Source organism: Anabrus simplex, chromosome 9 (genome assembly GCF_040414725.1).
Source record: "Anabrus simplex isolate iqAnaSimp1 chromosome 9, ASM4041472v1, whole genome shotgun sequence".
NCBI classification, from domain to species: Eukaryota; Metazoa; Arthropoda; class Insecta; order Orthoptera; family Tettigoniidae; genus Anabrus; species Anabrus simplex.
The window spans coordinates 126295454-126312250 of record NC_090273.1 but is presented as its reverse complement, the minus strand read 5'-3'; the positions used below and the strand labels follow the sequence as shown (position 1 = coordinate 126312250).

The window sequence follows — 16797 nt, the reverse complement described above, 5'->3', positions numbered from 1 at the left end:
CTCTATCATCTGATTGGATCAAAATTCACAAGGAGCTTAAATAGAGTCAAATATAGATTTTTACTCCACATGATGACTGAGACCATAGGCAAGCTGTAGTTGAGTTAATTTTGTTGAGTAATGCTGAAGAGTGAAGAGGCGACAATCATCGTCGGGGACCTGTACACACAGCTCAGGACAGACAGGAATGGCTATGAAAAGGTGATGGGTCCACACGGCCATGGGAGAAGGAATTAAAAGGGGAACATCTCCTAGACTACTGCATAAGAAACTGTTTTGTAGTAGAAAACAGTTGGTTTAACTTACACTAGCGTCAGAAAGTTTGAGTGCAACGTTTGCAGAGCAGTGAAACGCAGAGAGAAAACGGGTAGTCATGAGGATCGAGCACACAGTGGACGTCCAAGGAAGACTTTTAAAATTGAAAATAACCGTATTTTAATCCTCAAAGTATACAGCAGTAGATATTTGCTCAGAGATAAATAAAACAAGAGAACAACCTGTGTCTGTGACAACAGTGAAAAATCGTCTGCTTGAGGCGGGATTGTTTGGTCGCATAGCAGCACGGAAACTATTGTTGAAAACTGTACACCAGGAGAAAAGGCTACAATGGGCCAAAATGCATGCTAACTGGACCGCTGAACAATTGTAAAAGGTTGCTTTGGACGGATGAGTCTAAATTTGAAAAATTTGGTTCCAATCATCGCCAATACGTTCGTCCCAGCCCCGGCGAAAGGGTTATGTAATCCTGCATAATTCAGTCTGTGAAGCATGGAGGAGGATATGAGATGGTGTGGGGATGTTTTGGAAATAATCAGGTTGATGATATGGTGAAAGTAGAGAAACAATATCACCGAATCTTTTCATGCAAAGCCGTGCCATCTGGAATGAAGCTGATTGGTGAAGGATTTGTTCTACAGCAGGACAATGATCCTAAACATACCTCTCATTTGTGCAAACAGTATCTGGAAAGGAAACAAGCTGAAGGAAAAGTGGAATTAATGGTCTGGCCTCCTCAATCACCCGATCGATCACCTATTGAGCTTTTGTGGGAAGAAATTGACAGGAAAGTCAAAGAAAAGGCGCCAGGCAGTGTGGATGGGTTGTGGCAATGTCTGTTAGAAACCTGGGGATGTATAAATACCGAGACTTTGGAAAAATTAACAGCTAGAATGCCACGTGTCTGTAAGGCAGTAATCAAAGCAAAGGGTGGATACATTGATGAACAGGCAGTGTGATTGCTTAAGATGTTGTGGTTGTGTTTCTAGCTCCCTTTGAATGACCAGTATAAAGGGAAATCTAGTGAAATGTGTAATAAAACTAGTTAGTTCTAAAAGCATAGGTATTTCCATGTTGATTTTCAACAAATAGCCCCTATCTTTCATGGTAAGTGAAAATTCATGGGTGAGTCTAAACTTTCTGATGCTAGTGTAAGTCAGCCACAAGATTACCCAATACAGCTGCGATGGACAGAGCAAGATGGTCATTGACTATGTCAATTAAAGAAAGAAGTAGACTTCTCAATAGCGTCCACAGTTTATTTGTAGCAGATCTGAAAGACATTAATGTACCAAAGCTAACAACAAGGAAATTACCCAAAATTGAAGTGTGGTAACTACAACAGATTGGAAAGAAACAGGCTATCAGGAGCGTATAAGGGGACAACTGCCTTTAGAAATGGAGAGTAGTGGGATAGAATGGACAAGATTTCAAAACACCTTGGTAAAAGAAGCATAAGAGGTTTGTGGGAAGAATACGTGTGAGAATAAAGAAAAAACACCCGGATAGAATGAAAGAGTAAGATCCACAATAAAGGAAAGAAACGTAGCACAAAAAGAGCAAGATAGAGAAATCCAAGCCAGAACAGTTAAGAGACAAGGGAAAGATCAGAGACCTCGAGCAGGTTTACCGGACCAGGGAACTGAGAGTTAAAATAGTAGTAGAAGAGGAGAAGATAAAGTGCAGGGAGAACTTTACTCAAAAGCTGGAGGAAGACAGCAGAGGCAGTATGAAACTATAGTTCAGAGTGATCAAAAAACAAAAGGAGTTCAGTTGAAACTATTAAAGCAATTGAGGATCCCAATGGAAACCCGGCAAGAAAGAAGAGGATATCAGAGAGATTCTTAGGAATCACTTTTGAACAGGACAGAAGCAGATCAGAGAACAAAAGAACCAGCTGCTGAAACCTACACTCAGAGGAACCTCTCATTACACGGGCAGAAACAGAAGCGGCCGTTAACCCTGTAAGCGGCAACATCCTTTTGAAAAACCGTTTGGTTTCCATCTGAAAAATGCCAACGTCCTTTCAGAATTTCCCAATATAGTTAGTTCAAGACTTACTATTTTTGCAATAAACCGCCTCTTTTATTTTCTAGGCCATCGTTTCAGTAGATCCGTCCAATCAGCAGGCATATTTATTGGTGCACTTTACTTGGTGTGGCAACAACACTAGCAGTCTCGCTGTGTACCTTGTCCGCTCTGTCTAGTTGCTCTCAATATTTTACTTGTTCATTTATTGCTGTGAAAATGATTACTGTCTTTGACAAAACATAAGTGTGTTTGGGAGGTCTTGGAAAATGTACTGAATTCTATTATTATTATTATTATTATTATTATTATTATTATTATTATTATTATTATAATTATTATTATTTGTAGTATGTTATGTAAGTGTATGTAAAAGAAGTTTGTACCGTATTTCATTAGTATTGACGTATAAACAAATCGAGTGTAATTAGACTTGTATTTTTGGCTCATTTGGATGTGAAAACTAATTATTTTTGCTACGGACTTATTTTACGTACAAAATTAATGAAATTTTCAATATAGCTTTATAATAGGTTGTACTATTCATTAAATATGTTCGCAATGTATAAAAAAATGTTTGTTCTACTTAAATTTTATTGCTAAACTTTTGTTTTTTTAATTAATTTTTTTTTTTTTTTGTGTTTTCGTTGCCCAATATTTACTAATAGTCATAAATGAACTGAGTAAGGCTTTATTCGTATAGGCAATCATATTCGTAAAATAATAACAAAAATTTCAAGTTTCTACCTACAGTAACAGCTGAACTGTGAGTGATCAAAGAAAAGCTTGCAAAAAATGGAAACTGGCCGTGGCACTCAGCGGTAGGAAAACCATAATAGCACGCGGCGCTCAAAGGGTTGAGAAGATGCCACAGGGTAAATCCCCAGGAATCGATGAAGTCAGCACAGACATGATTAAAGCAGCATGAGTCGAGGGTTTATAGTGGCTACACAGGGTGCTCAGTACAGTTTAGAAGGATGACAAGATACCTGCTGATTGGAGCAAGGGTGTCAGTATCCACCGTTTAAGAAAGGATATCACCGAAAATGCTCCAACTACCAGCTTAAGATTCTTCAGAAAATCTTAGAGAGCTGATTGCAAGTCATCTTAGAGCCACAGTCAGAAAAGGAACAGTATGGCTTCAGGCCTAATTTGTCCACAACACTAATCTTCAGTGTCCGTATTTTAAATTTGAAGAAAGGCAAAGATCTGTTCATGGTTTTACTTGATGTTGAGAAGGGATATGGCAGTATTCTAAGAGAAAAGACATGGGAATGCCTGAGAAAAAGGAATATTCCGGAGGGACTGGTGAGGAAAGTTCAGATGCTTGTATGAGCACTGCGATTGGGTGACGGACATTCATCCTGGTTCCATACCAAAAGTGGAGTCCAGCAAGGCAGTGTACTATCTCCACCCATTATTGTTTATCAATATTATGGATGACATAATGAAGAACGTCAAGAAAAACTGTGATCAACTAAAAGCATTGGCTTTCGCTGATGGTATTAGGGAAGAAACTGAGGAACAAGTACAGTTGAACTCAATGAATGGATGGTTAAATCCCAGGAATTCAGTCTCAAGATAAGCAAACCCTAAACAGCAGTGATGGCAATAAGCAGAGAAGTGCAACCAGCGTACATCGTGCCAGGAAACCATCCACTGGAAAGTGTAGAAAACTTTACATATGTGTCTCGAGACACGCTAGCAACAAAGGAGGTGGCAAATAAGAGTGCAGATGAGCTCTCACTTTTATAATCAAGTACGGAAACACCTCTGGGATCCCAAAGTACCAACAAAATCAAAGCTGGTGAATTCCAGTCAATATTCATACCGATCTTAAACTCATCATCATTACTTCCCCGTCTTCCCCTTTTTCGAGGTTGATTTACTAGTACAATATCATATATAGGCTATTATTGCGATGAGGTCACCACTCCCAAAGCCATTTTATACCTACTGCCAGGTGTCATTCTAGGCTGCTCCACTGGACTACAGACGCCTTCTATAGCTGCTCGTCTGGAGTACAGAGGGTACAAGTTTCCCTCTTCCGCCACCAATGTCATACCGAAGTAGGCAGACGGACCGGTATAAAAACCTGCACCCTCACTAAGAAGGACTCATGAAGGTTGCAGGTTCACAATTCAAAAAACAAAACTGGGCAAGCTAAAGCATGACACGGTTAGGAAGGAAGCTGGGAGTGAACATCATTGTTGGATTGGATCAGCATGTCCAGATTGAGGTGGTTCGGGCATGCAGTGAGGATTGAGCCAACAAGGACAGCTTATGTTAACATGGAGAGACATACAACAGGAAAACGGATAGTGGGAAGACCAAGAACCTTTGGATGGATATCATAAAGACGGACATTCAGATAGGGGATGGAGGATGTCGTTAACAACAGAACGTAACTCGATAAGATGGAGTGGGAGAGGCTCGCCAACAGTACCCGGGAAACTGGAACTGTAAAATGATGATGAATATTGAATGCACCACTAGAGGCTTTATTGTGCTAAGAGTTTTGCCCACTCTCAAAATGTGGACACGATAAAATCCACAGACTTGAGACTGGGAGTTGAAGACTGTTCCTTTGACTTAGGTAGTATTAACATGTGATGAAAAAATGAAATGGCTATGAGAACTACTTGTGACAATGCGGAATCAGTTAAAAAAATGCTCATCTTCTACTAATTTAGTGCCGGGAGTGTCTGAGGACAAATTCGGCTTGCCAGATGCAGGTCTTTGATTTGACGCCCGTAGACAACCTGTGCGTCGTGATGAGGATGAAATGATAATGACGACAACACATTCACCCAGCCCCCATGTCAGAGAAATTAACCAATGATGGTTAAAATTCCCGACCCTGCTGGGAATCGAACCTGGGACCCCTGTGACCAGAAGCCAGCACACTAACCATTTAGCCATTAACGTGTGATAAAAATAGGTAATGATAAGTGAATTCTTGGGAAGCTAATGGACAGCCCTGATCAGGATATAGGTAAATAGGTGTAGAGCCAGTAAATGGTGTTTTGACACTACAGTATCGAGTTACAGCTAAACCCCGTTATATACGGATTTGTTATCTGCGATTTCGCATGTACGCGATTTTGGTTTTAAGTCTTGTGCTGCCATCTGTTAACAGTATGTGGAAGCTGTAATGCCTTAATGCAGGCACAGACGTGTGTGCCGAACTCTGTAACATACACTACATCGCCCGCCAAGATTAAGCGGGGCAAGCACATCTCTATGCACATATTATGTCATGTTTGTTGAGACATGAATCGTCAATTCCGGTCAGTAGAGCTGTGAAGTTGCACTTGACAGGTTTCATATTTAAAACGCCGGGTAAAAGGAAAGAAAGTGTGGCTGTGGAAGGAAAAGAAGAGTGTACGAAAGTCGTATTTGTTAGAAACAGAGTTAGAAGTTTTGGATCACTGTGAGAAAGGTGAGTGTAGTGTCGACATTCAGCATGCTTTGGGACTTACTGAATCCACTATGAGAACTATTTGTGACAATGCGGAATCAGTTAAAAAAACTGCTCATCTTCTACTAATTTAAGTGTGACTAGAGTAATGCTCGCTCGGAAGCGATCGAAAGAATGGATTGGATTGAGTATCACATCCAACAACACATGCCTTTCTCTGGAGCTGCTGTTCAAGCTAAAGCCAAGAGCTTGTATGCAGAGTTTAGTTTAGTGCTGTGTGTTTCAGTGTAATATTTTAAAGTGTATAAAGTTTGCATTAAAATGCGTTTCAGAAATATGATAATGGTTATTTTTTTGTAAAAATATGAAGAATCTCTGATATTTTAAACTTAATATGTAAGTAAATGGAAACCTAACCCTGTATTTTATGTATAAATTGACTCTCGATTTACGCAAATTCGGTATGCGCGGCAATTCCATGGAACGTAACTCGCGTATAACGATGTCTACCTGTAGTTATTTAATTTTAGACGAGATGGTTTGCAAACTTTGTTATTAGGAACGGATAATGTTAGTTCACAGTTCATTCATTGAGACTTTCAAGCTCACTGTTGGAATCTGTTATATAACTGTGGATATTAAGTTCCAATATGGCACTCCTATATAGGAATTATTTTTATTATTGTTTAGGTGATAGAGCACACTCCTACTCGTCGCAGCGAACCCCAACCAACCTCGGGAATTGTACCCATGTCACTGGTGCAAGAAACAGCTGCTGCTGTTGCTCATCTCCAGGTGGTATCAGGGGCAGCAATACCTCCTGTTGGACAGACTACTGTTGTGACATCGTCACCTGTTCACATCAGGTCACGTTCCCCTTCACCATCTATTCTGCTGGGTCTTCCTGGACCTGACAGTCCTGTAAGAGAAGCAGCCACCCCAACACCGCCTCCTCCTCCCATTTCGCCATCTCCTATCGCAGAGCAGAGGTTACCTAGCATACTGGAGGCAGCCATAAAGGCTGAACCCAAAGTAGAAGTGGAACGACTGCCCTCGCCCTCCTCAGCGTCTGACGACGTCACACCCCAATCAAGGTGAGCAGTACTTGGATTCTGATTTCATTCTTAATACCTTAATTTTGAATTCTAAATTATTCTTACACAGTGTTAAAATGCTTCCAAGTTGGAGAAAATGTTGTTGTTGTTGTATGATGCGACTCATGTGAAGTATAAAAGAAATTAAAAGTGTATTATGTACTAAAAGTTTTAAAAAATAATTTACACACACAGATACACACACCGTGACACAACAGCCCAGATGGGCTCTGGCGTGCCAAGGGACCGCTGGTCAACACGAATCCTCTCGGCCATTATTCTGTATTTTCTAGACTGAGGCCACCATCTTGCCATCAGATAGCTCCTGAATTATATTCAATGTAGGCTGAGTGAACCTTAAACCAACCCCCAGATCCTGATAAAAAACTCTGACCTGGCTGGGAATCGAACTCAGGGCCTCTGGGTAAGACACTTTACCCCTTGACTGCAGGACCGGCTTTAAAAAGAAATGCATTTGTGCATGTTAGAAGGTATAACAAAAAGCTTATCGAATAACTACATATAACCTGGGCCGAATTTAAGTACTGCAACGCCTCTAAAAGTTAATGAGACAAAATTGCAGTTACTATTAATTTTATGTAATGAATAAAGTAAAACAGTAGAATACCTCCAAGGTAAAATATCAAACATTAATACTATGAAATAATAATACAACTGAGAGAGCAGGGGCTGTCAATGCTGCACACTTCATTACTCCGGCTTATGAACATTAACACCTAATCACGATGAGAGTGGAAATTCTCATGTTCCATTAACTGCTGATTTCTGTGTGAAGCCAGTTGTTGCAAATTGGGATGTCCCTCTAAAAAGTTTACAAGGTTCACAAAAATACGAGCTTTCTCTCAAACAGCACTTTGATCAGAAATCGCTCACTAATTGTCTGGATACATTCCCATAGAATTACAGTAGTAGTCTCTAGTAATATTATTCACAAGCCAAAAATAAGGGCAATTGTTAGGTTTAAAAAATCTTTTGTTGGTACTAGATCGTCTTCATGATTTTCACTTACAGTCCCAACAACAGACCAATGGAAACTCAACTAAAATTGGGCGTACACTCACGAAAGTTTTCTGTGCTGGTACCTTAATTTTTATTTTCGTCATTGCATGAAAGGAAGTTGTTTGATTTATAGTTTGGATCCTATGGAAAAACAAGTCTAATTTTGGTGTATGAGACAGTTTACTTTCCCTCTTCTTCTCTTCTGCTAATCACCGACAATTAGCACCACTTGCCGTAATCATTTTCGACCGTCCACGTTGTGTACATAACACAAAAAACACTTAATAAAACTCACAAAATGAATAAAAATGGTTTTCGCTGTCATCGATGTCTCTGGGGCTCTTGGTATTATGGGAAATTTATGAGTGGTCTCCCCAATTCACCCAACACCACGTGGTTGTCTCTAGGTGGTGTTGATTCGCCGTCTGCTTGAGATAACCCGTACACAGAACCGAGGGGGTTGTGTTTCAACATTCAACATTGTGGTGGTATATATAATATTATTACCAACAAGTGGAACAAAAATTCCATTATTCATTTCGGGAGCTTTAGCTTTTGAATACCACAAAAGTATGTGCATTCTATTAACTCATTTGCAAACTATTAGAGCTTTTCATTTTTGCCGGCCAAAATACGGCTTTACATATAACAGAATGGTCATTGGATAACTACAGTTCTCTTAAAAAGATTGTTGCATGGTGAGAAGTTGGAGTTCTTTAATACAGACATTAGATCTAAATGAGGACAAGATAATAGATGTTATGTGCAGAATGAATAGAACAACTAGTGCCATCAATCATTCAGTTTAAGCGCGCCTCCACTGCACAGCACCAGTATAGGCTACACCAAATTATCATCCAACTTACAAACCTTCTGATTGAGAAGGTATAATCAGTATTTCCCATCACCCATAATTTTCACTGAAAGCCTTCGAAAAAGGGATACACTAGAAAATTAAAATTGTGAGCAGTGGTTGGTTGAAACTCTTTGAACAGAATGAAGCAAGATATTCTGCTTCACGATACATTTACATTCCTAAGAACTGTATCTTATGATAATAGGTTCAGTTTTAACAGTATTGGTATCCAGGGTGACCAAAAGTCGGGTGTGGCAGCTGAATTCGGTGTAGTAACAGTTTGACCTACTATACAATTGTTATAAAAGGCTGGATATTAAACACGTCCTTGAGATTGTGAGGTAGCAAGATGAACATTGGCTCTACATGCTACTGTGATATTTATCTGCCTACTGGCTGTCCCTCTAAGAAGTACACTCATTGCCTGTAAACAAGCAGGTGTACCTCTTAATCCACAGGGTACCAGTTTTTTGGAAAAACAGGGAAAGTACAGGGAATTTAAAATGCAGGAAATATACAGGGAACACAGAGTAATCGCTTGTCATGTCAGAATTAAGCTTTCTGGAACTAAACAGAATGATGAGCGAGACTGATATGTAGAATAATACATCACTGAAAGTGTTATTTAATCTATATCAGTAAAATGCTCTTAACTTCTTAATGTTCCTTTTAAAATACCTGGTATTTTAAAACCTACCTATGTTATTTTTCATAATGTATAGGTGCTTATTATTATGGATTGCCCATAATTATGGATTTTGCCTCACTATTAAGGAAAAAGTTATTACAGAAAAGCAAAATTATCATAGAAAAATTATACAAAGAATTCTACGCTTACTCATGCCAGTTTCAAGAATAAGGTCCCTGAAGAACACAGGTGTTAGTTAGAAGACTGATTGACTGATGGCTTGCTGTGATTAATGTGCTTCATTTTTGTTGATTGTAGTGTTTCTGGATTACTGCTAACCCACTTCAAACATTGGCACTTGATGATAAGGTGTAGTTTGTTTGACTTTTGATACATTTACTTCAAGTTCTTTTGAACATGCATACATACATACGAACATGCCATTGTAAGTCTTCATGCAAAATATGTTTCCAGATGATAATTCTAGAGCAGGGCCTCTCAAACGCCCAAAATCTCTTGCATGCAAACTGAGGCGCAGAGTTCCTGTGCACAGTGCATCGGTCCCACTTGGCTCAGCTCGGACCAACGCTTTGTCTCTAGGCTACTCGGCTAAGCTCGGCTCAATTCAGTTCGAATTTGGAGCGTTACGGAGCAAGTGAGGAAAGGGGAGACAGCAGAGCGAGCGAGACAGGCGTGGGGAAAGAGAGAGCGCTATTGCTCCATCTCGAGGAGTGTGGGTCTGCACTCTGGTCAACCAAGCAGAGTCGTCTTTTGCACCGTGCACAGCGCAATGCATTGGTGCATGCACCCTGAGAGGCCCTGTTCTGGAGTATGATGAACATACTCAAGTGTAACTCTCAAGTACCATGTCCCACTAAACATAATGCAGGGAAAACATGTTAGGTTAGCAGCAGGCACCCACAAGCTCAAGCACAAGCCCCTCCTTCCCTTCCTGTCTATTCTCTATGCACCGCCATGGGAAAATCCCCCTTGATGTAGGTCCTCTTACTAGCTTTGTTCTTTATTTTACAGCAATATTGGTCATTGTTAAATTAAAAAACACTTTTAAAGGATCTTGTTTACTTGAAATTCAAAATACATACAATAGATCACTAACAGAACTGAATTAAAATACAGTAGAACCTCGATTATACGTTACCGGAAACTACGTTTTTTCGTATTATTCGTTCAAGTGAGCATCCTAATTAAATCAGATTGTAAAAATCCCGCATTATCCGTTCCTTAAAGAAACGATTTCTCGGATCGACCGTCCAGAAATTTCAGTCCCATCAACACTAAATCCTCAATCACGCGTTTTTCAAGAAACTCTATCTTACGAAAGGACGGCTACGGCATACTTACGGATCTTGGTGTTGACGTCCCGTGATTTGAGAAAGTACTGTGCTGGAAAAGCGATCGGTGGTGATCTTGTATAAGGGATCATCTTAGCATTGCATTCGGATGGTATTGTTTAGAGAATCCTTGGAAATCACAAAGCAGAGAGTGCCCACAACAACTGAAAGGAGACAGAACGCATTTCGACGGCTCTATTTGAAGACTGAAAGAGTTGCGTTAAATGTTCGTTGCTGCAAATCGTCTACATTATGTCCAGGGTTAGATGTTTATTTTTCTACTTTTATCAAGTGTATTGCCGAACAGGTTAACGGCATTTCCTTCAGGGCAATGTATAGTCACTGGGCTTTCAGGCAGGAATCGAATCCTTAAGTAAGGCATATTTAAGTGTAAGAGAGTCCTAACTTCGCCACTATTCAAGACAAATAAATAAAATTTAGTATTTTAATATTATCGTATACGATTATGCTATCGAGACCGGAATAGATGTTGCACCTCACATACATAAAGCCATGGGATGTTTTGGGATAGCCTGTTACTGTTTTTGTCCTAATATAAGACTGGGAATTTCATGTTTTTGTGTTAAAATGTTATAAAAACCGCAGTCATTTTATTTGCGCACGTTACATTAAAAATCTTTGTATCATTTCGCACTCGTACCGACTTGTACAGCGAGCACACTTTCCAGCTGAGCTCAAGGTCACGAATATTCATAATTTCGGAAGTGTTAGTGATATTTTTCTCTTTCTAATTTGATTGTGATTAGTGACAGGCAGAATTGAATGTAATGCATTCGAGATCTTGAGGATTGATACTTACATTCGAAACCATATTCTCGAGTACAGCATAACCTTTAAAAGTCGATGTAGGCCTAATTGACGTGGTACAAGATTTCCATAAACTGACTAGGAACAGTACACCGGTGACCAAATTACAATGGAAGATTTAAAAAGGGATTTTGCCATCATGTTGGACGCTTTTGTATCTAATATGCTTAATTTTATTAGATTAGAGAATTAAAAACTACTTGTGGTCGATTGTTTGGCTTGGCGTTACGGGTATTAGATTTTTCGAAGAGTTTTGCTGATCAATGTTGCTGATCTGAAAGAAGTTTTCAAAGGAATTTGATGAAGTTTCCCCTTTAAAACTTAATGTAAAGTTTCGAGATTTTTAAGTCGTGTACCGGTAATTAACGTTTGAAGCCAGCCCCGCGGTCTAACTTGCCTGCCTCTCTCCCGGAGGGCCCAGGTTCGATTACTTGCCAGGTCAGGCATTTTTACCTGGATATGAGGGCTGGTTCCAGGTTCAGTCAATCTACGATTACCTTTAATTGAGGAGCTATTTAATGGTGATATGGCGACCCCTGTCTAGAGAGCCAGGAATAACGGCCAATAGGATTCGTCACACTGGCCATGCATCACCTCGTAATCTGCAGGACTTCGGACCGAAGGTGGTCGCTTGGTAGGCGGAAGGCCCATTGGGGCTGTAGTTTGGTTTGGTTTAGGGGGAGATTGTAAGATTATAAGTATACATATATATTTCATTTTTGTAATGTTTAGCTAAATCGTTGATGGTTCATTTGTTCCTGGATTTTTCGTTTTCCCGTGCTGTACATTTTTTGTGGTCCCTCCAAAAATGGAGAATCGAGGTTCCACAGTACCATCAGCAGGTGTCCATTACTTTTGAAAGTTTGTGAGCAGATTTCCTTTGCCCAGAAGAAGAATTGACATTTAGAGTAATGAAATCCCTTTGTTTTTGCAGGCTGAAAATAATGCCTGAAACCGTGCATTTTATTGTATCCCAATCTACAACCTAATATGAAATGGGATGACATTATTGCTATTTAACAAACAGTTATACACTCTCGCTACTTGATATCACACACATAAGGACCATTACTGACAGTATATTCATCTTTCGACATGCATAGGAACCAGTTGAATGTACTTCACTCTTATATCTCTTACACCAACTTAAATATTGGGGAATGCAAATACATTTTCATTTGCATTTTTATTAATAAGTACTGTTCTTCACCAATAAACTTGGTGGGAAGTTGCTGAATTATGCTTTGTAATATGGCGTGTGTCTTCAATTCCTTCTTGCAGACTGTACGCTGCCAGTACCTCTCGGCAAAACCTTGAGACGATAGTGGAAGCTATCCGGCATTTGGAAGGTGATCAGTTCATCAACGATGGCCCTTCACCCCACAGCACGCATCTACCTGTAATGTCAGAGCCTACACAAGAAGCACCGCTGGCACTCACAACACATAAGAATGCCGAGCCACATCGCCTGCTCAAAGTAGAGATGAATCCGTTCCTGCAGTTCCATTCGACGTCACAGCCATCAGTAGTGACAGCACTCCAACAGCAGCGGCCAGGAGTTATTGTAGTAAAGCAGCACACGTGATGATGCAGTAGTATATCTCGTAGAATCCCACCTTAATATTTCTGCCATTCCTTCCGGGTTTATTTTCTATCCTGTCTTTTCTTTAATCTGGTTCTTGCTTGTCTGTCCGCATAACTCAATCAGTTTTGAAAGCCAGTGATTGAAGATAAAAGTGACTGTTTGAGTGGAAGTTTTGAAATGCTAAATGTTGTCTTGATTACATTGACTGTAGTGCGTTATTTTGACATTTAATCTGTCTGCGGTAGAATGTATCAAAATATGTCTGTGAAAAGGCATTGCAAACCTCTGAAGTATTAAAATGCGTCATTATTTCATTATATTCTGAATGTAGATATGTATAACAAGATTCATTGAGCATTGTGAGTAGAAAAGACTGGTATGTTCACTTGGGTATTGAAAAAGTTGAAATTGTAGATGTCTTTAAAAAGACAAAAGCATTTAAAATATATCAGTTATTTAAATTGAATGGACCTCTTTCTGTGTAGGATGGAGCAGGGAAGGGGAATAGTTAAATTAAAATAGCATTTCTCATTCTGCTTGTGATCTAAATTTTTGTGGTTAGTAAAGAGAGAGGCATTCCAGCTAATTCCTCTATTATAATTTGACCCTGCTTTGCATATGGAGCTTCAGCCAAAGATTTGCTAGTTACGTTGCTGCTTAGTAATACATATCCAATGTGAGCGTAACAGAAACAAGAACCATTTAAATTATTATTTCTCTCTCTGTGTCAGCCTTACTACTTAATTTTCAATCTCTCTTTTACTTTCTGTTCCTCTTCCTGACATGGTGGCTGCTTTATATTGCTCCTTTTCTCGTTTGGCAGTCTTGAATAGTCGACAAGTAGATATACCTAGGTCAAGAATCTTCTTTATTTCTCGATATAAGTGTTTAGATTTTTATTGTTACTACTAAAGATAGAAAAGCAAGAAATGAACTATTAATCTGCAACAAAAAAAGGTATATTGTGCGTTACCGTTGATTTTTGCTTCGGTAATTTTCTCTTTTATTGTAAATATTCTATGTGGATTTTCCATAATAATATTAATTATTATTAAGAAAAAAGCACTAAGTTCGGTATTATATCCGGTGCGGGATCGACATTATTTCCTTTGTTGTCTTGTATTTTAATTTAGGCTAGCATCATACCTGTGGTTTTATAAGACTTGGCATTCGATATTTGCCTAATGAAATAATGTTTGTGTTTATATCTCCTTGTTTCAAAATCTGTCTTGTTTTATGTTTATAATTTTTGTACATAATAATGGTTTATATAATATTTGCGTGGGTGTGTGTCGGCTTGCGTGTAATTGTATACGTATGATCAAAGTAAAAGTATGTATGTTTTGTTTTTAATTTTGTATAGTTCTTCTTTGCAACTATATAAAAGGCTTCATTGCCTGGTTCTATCTTATTAAATCATGACTTATTATTAGTATTATTACCATCATCATCATCATTTTAAACTGTTTGTCAACACATCCTTTTGTTGTGTATGTTATCTTCACAGGTACGGTAGTTATGACTTAGAATTCTGACATCTTATTGTGTGAATGTATGGTCGCTTGATAAACTATAGTGTGAATGGAGATGAGTCAAGTTAACTGTAGCATTACTCTATATATATATATATATATATATAAATAAAGAAAGTTCCATCTCGTTGGAACAGTACTGATAATTAGGTATTATGAAACTATTATGCCCTCTTCTCTCACATGAAACCCCAAGTTCTGATTTTTAATTTTTTTAAAAATATGCTTATTAGTAGCTTGTTTAATGATGTAAAAGTTGAAGAATCGACAGGCATGTTGGAACTTCAGGTTGGTTTTCATTATCTTGGAAAGGTTTTTTTAATTTATTTTTTTCCAGTAAACAAGCTACTTTTAGCTTTTGCCAGTTTCTGTTTCATATTTAAGAATGGACTTTTGGGGCAGGGAAGTCATGTTTATGATAGTTTTTTAATCTCAAGTCAAAATGTGTAAGAAAGTTCCTTCATTAACGTGGGTATTACCTAAGACACAAAAGTAAACTAGACCTGTCATTGTAACTTGTTTAAACATTGTGTTAGACCTCATGTTTTTTCTTGCTGTACTGATGATCTTATTATTTGTATAAAAATTAGCTTGCTTAAGTGAGTACTTGCAATAATGGAAGTTTTTATTGTACCTGCAGTAATGAAAGTTTGTACTTATTGCTTAAGTACATCTGGATAAAGCAGATCAGCAGAAATATCAGCATAAGGATTCTAAATAGGAATTTGCCAATTTAAATGGAAACAGTTTCCATTTGTTAGATCATATTTCTTAGCTCCCAGGAGATATAGGCTGTTCTTCTTATTCAGCTTCTGGAAGAGGTGTAGCATAGCTGTTCTGTACGAATAAGGTGGTGACACTTGAAAATATTGTGTGAACACATTGTGTGTTGAGAAAGGGATAGAAAGATGGAAAATGGTGATGCTTACATATAAACATGCAGATAATATTATTTACTACTTGTTTCGGTGTCAAGAAGTAATGTCATTGTTTAACTCTTCAGAGAGATCTTTCTCAGAGTGCTGTAGGAAAGAGGATTCAACTGTATGTTGTAATAAAAATGCTGTTGCAGATCCCTTTTCACTTTGTACTTCCATGTGTGGTATGAGCACTTACACACAATTGACCCTTGTTTTCATTTTGTTGCTTTAGGAACATGTTACTGATCAGTTAATAAATATCTGAGTAATATCTGATTGATCTGTAATCCTATAAGCCCAACTCTTTTTTAATTATAAAAGTACACTATTGATTTCACTGATGCATATTTTACACAAACCTGTATCTAATATCATATTTCTTCATGTAATTAGTGCATTTTTTGACACAAAATATAAGCAAACAATTTGGATACATACATTTTATTCATGAAATTCAGATACACAAAAAAATTATTTACATTTACATCAAATATGTTTTACACAAAATTGGTACAACCCAATTTGCAGTTGCCTATTCTTGGTATAACATTACAGCACAAGTTTTCTTCTGAACAGTCAAATAGATTAGGTCGTACATCAGGCAAGCTTGGTATGCGGATTTGAAGTATGGATACTGGAAAATATTTGTCCTGTTATGAGCAGATAATACGACCTGAAACAAAATAAACATGTGTTAAGGTACCAATCACATTAGTAATAATGACATAACGACAAAAAAGAAAGGTGTGGGGGGGGGGGAGGGGTGAATGTTTTGCCATTTATAGGGAAGAGTCTTCAATGTTACTGGCACTGTGGGAAGAATTGCTGCTGCTATTACTGCTCACATGTCTTCATAAGAAGTTGTCTTCAGTCCCATCTATAGCATGATATTCCTTGTTTTCTTGAAGTTCTTTTCAATCACCTTCACAGAAATCATGTCCCAAGCGCGCTATATCCTCTTACAAAGACGTTCCACAGGTGGTTTCCGAATCTTGCCTGTTGGAGTAAGTTTGTGCGCTCTTTCCACCATCCAGCACTGATAGAGTTTTTGCACTTTATCCTTGAGTGGTTTATTTATTAAAACATCCAAGGATTGAAGTACTGATGCCAATCCACTAGGAATCGCTGCCAAATTGGTTTTCACGGTTTCCAACAATTTCTTAATGTCTTCCGTCAGGAGGCCAGTTAAACTGTCCAACATGAGGAGGGCTAGGCATCGAAAGAGAAGCCCTGCTTGATTTCCCAAAACCGGTCATA

General features: G+C 38.5%; 1 protein-coding gene across 2 annotated transcripts in view; it reads left to right on the top strand.

Annotated features, from left to right (window-relative positions):
• The window catches only part of crp (cropped), a 238131-nt gene extending 221850 nt beyond the window's left edge, over window positions 1-16281 (top strand). For both annotated transcript variants that reach the window (XM_067153617.2, XM_067153618.2), the window contains exons 5-6: window positions 6416-6819; window positions 12785-16281. In XM_067153617.2, the coding sequence (XP_067009718.1) occupies window positions 6416-6819; window positions 12785-13088 (708 nt within the window). In that variant the 3' untranslated portion in view covers window positions 13089-16281. The remainder of the gene's footprint in view (window positions 1-6415; window positions 6820-12784) is intronic.
• Window positions 16282-16797: the final 516 nt, after the last annotated feature.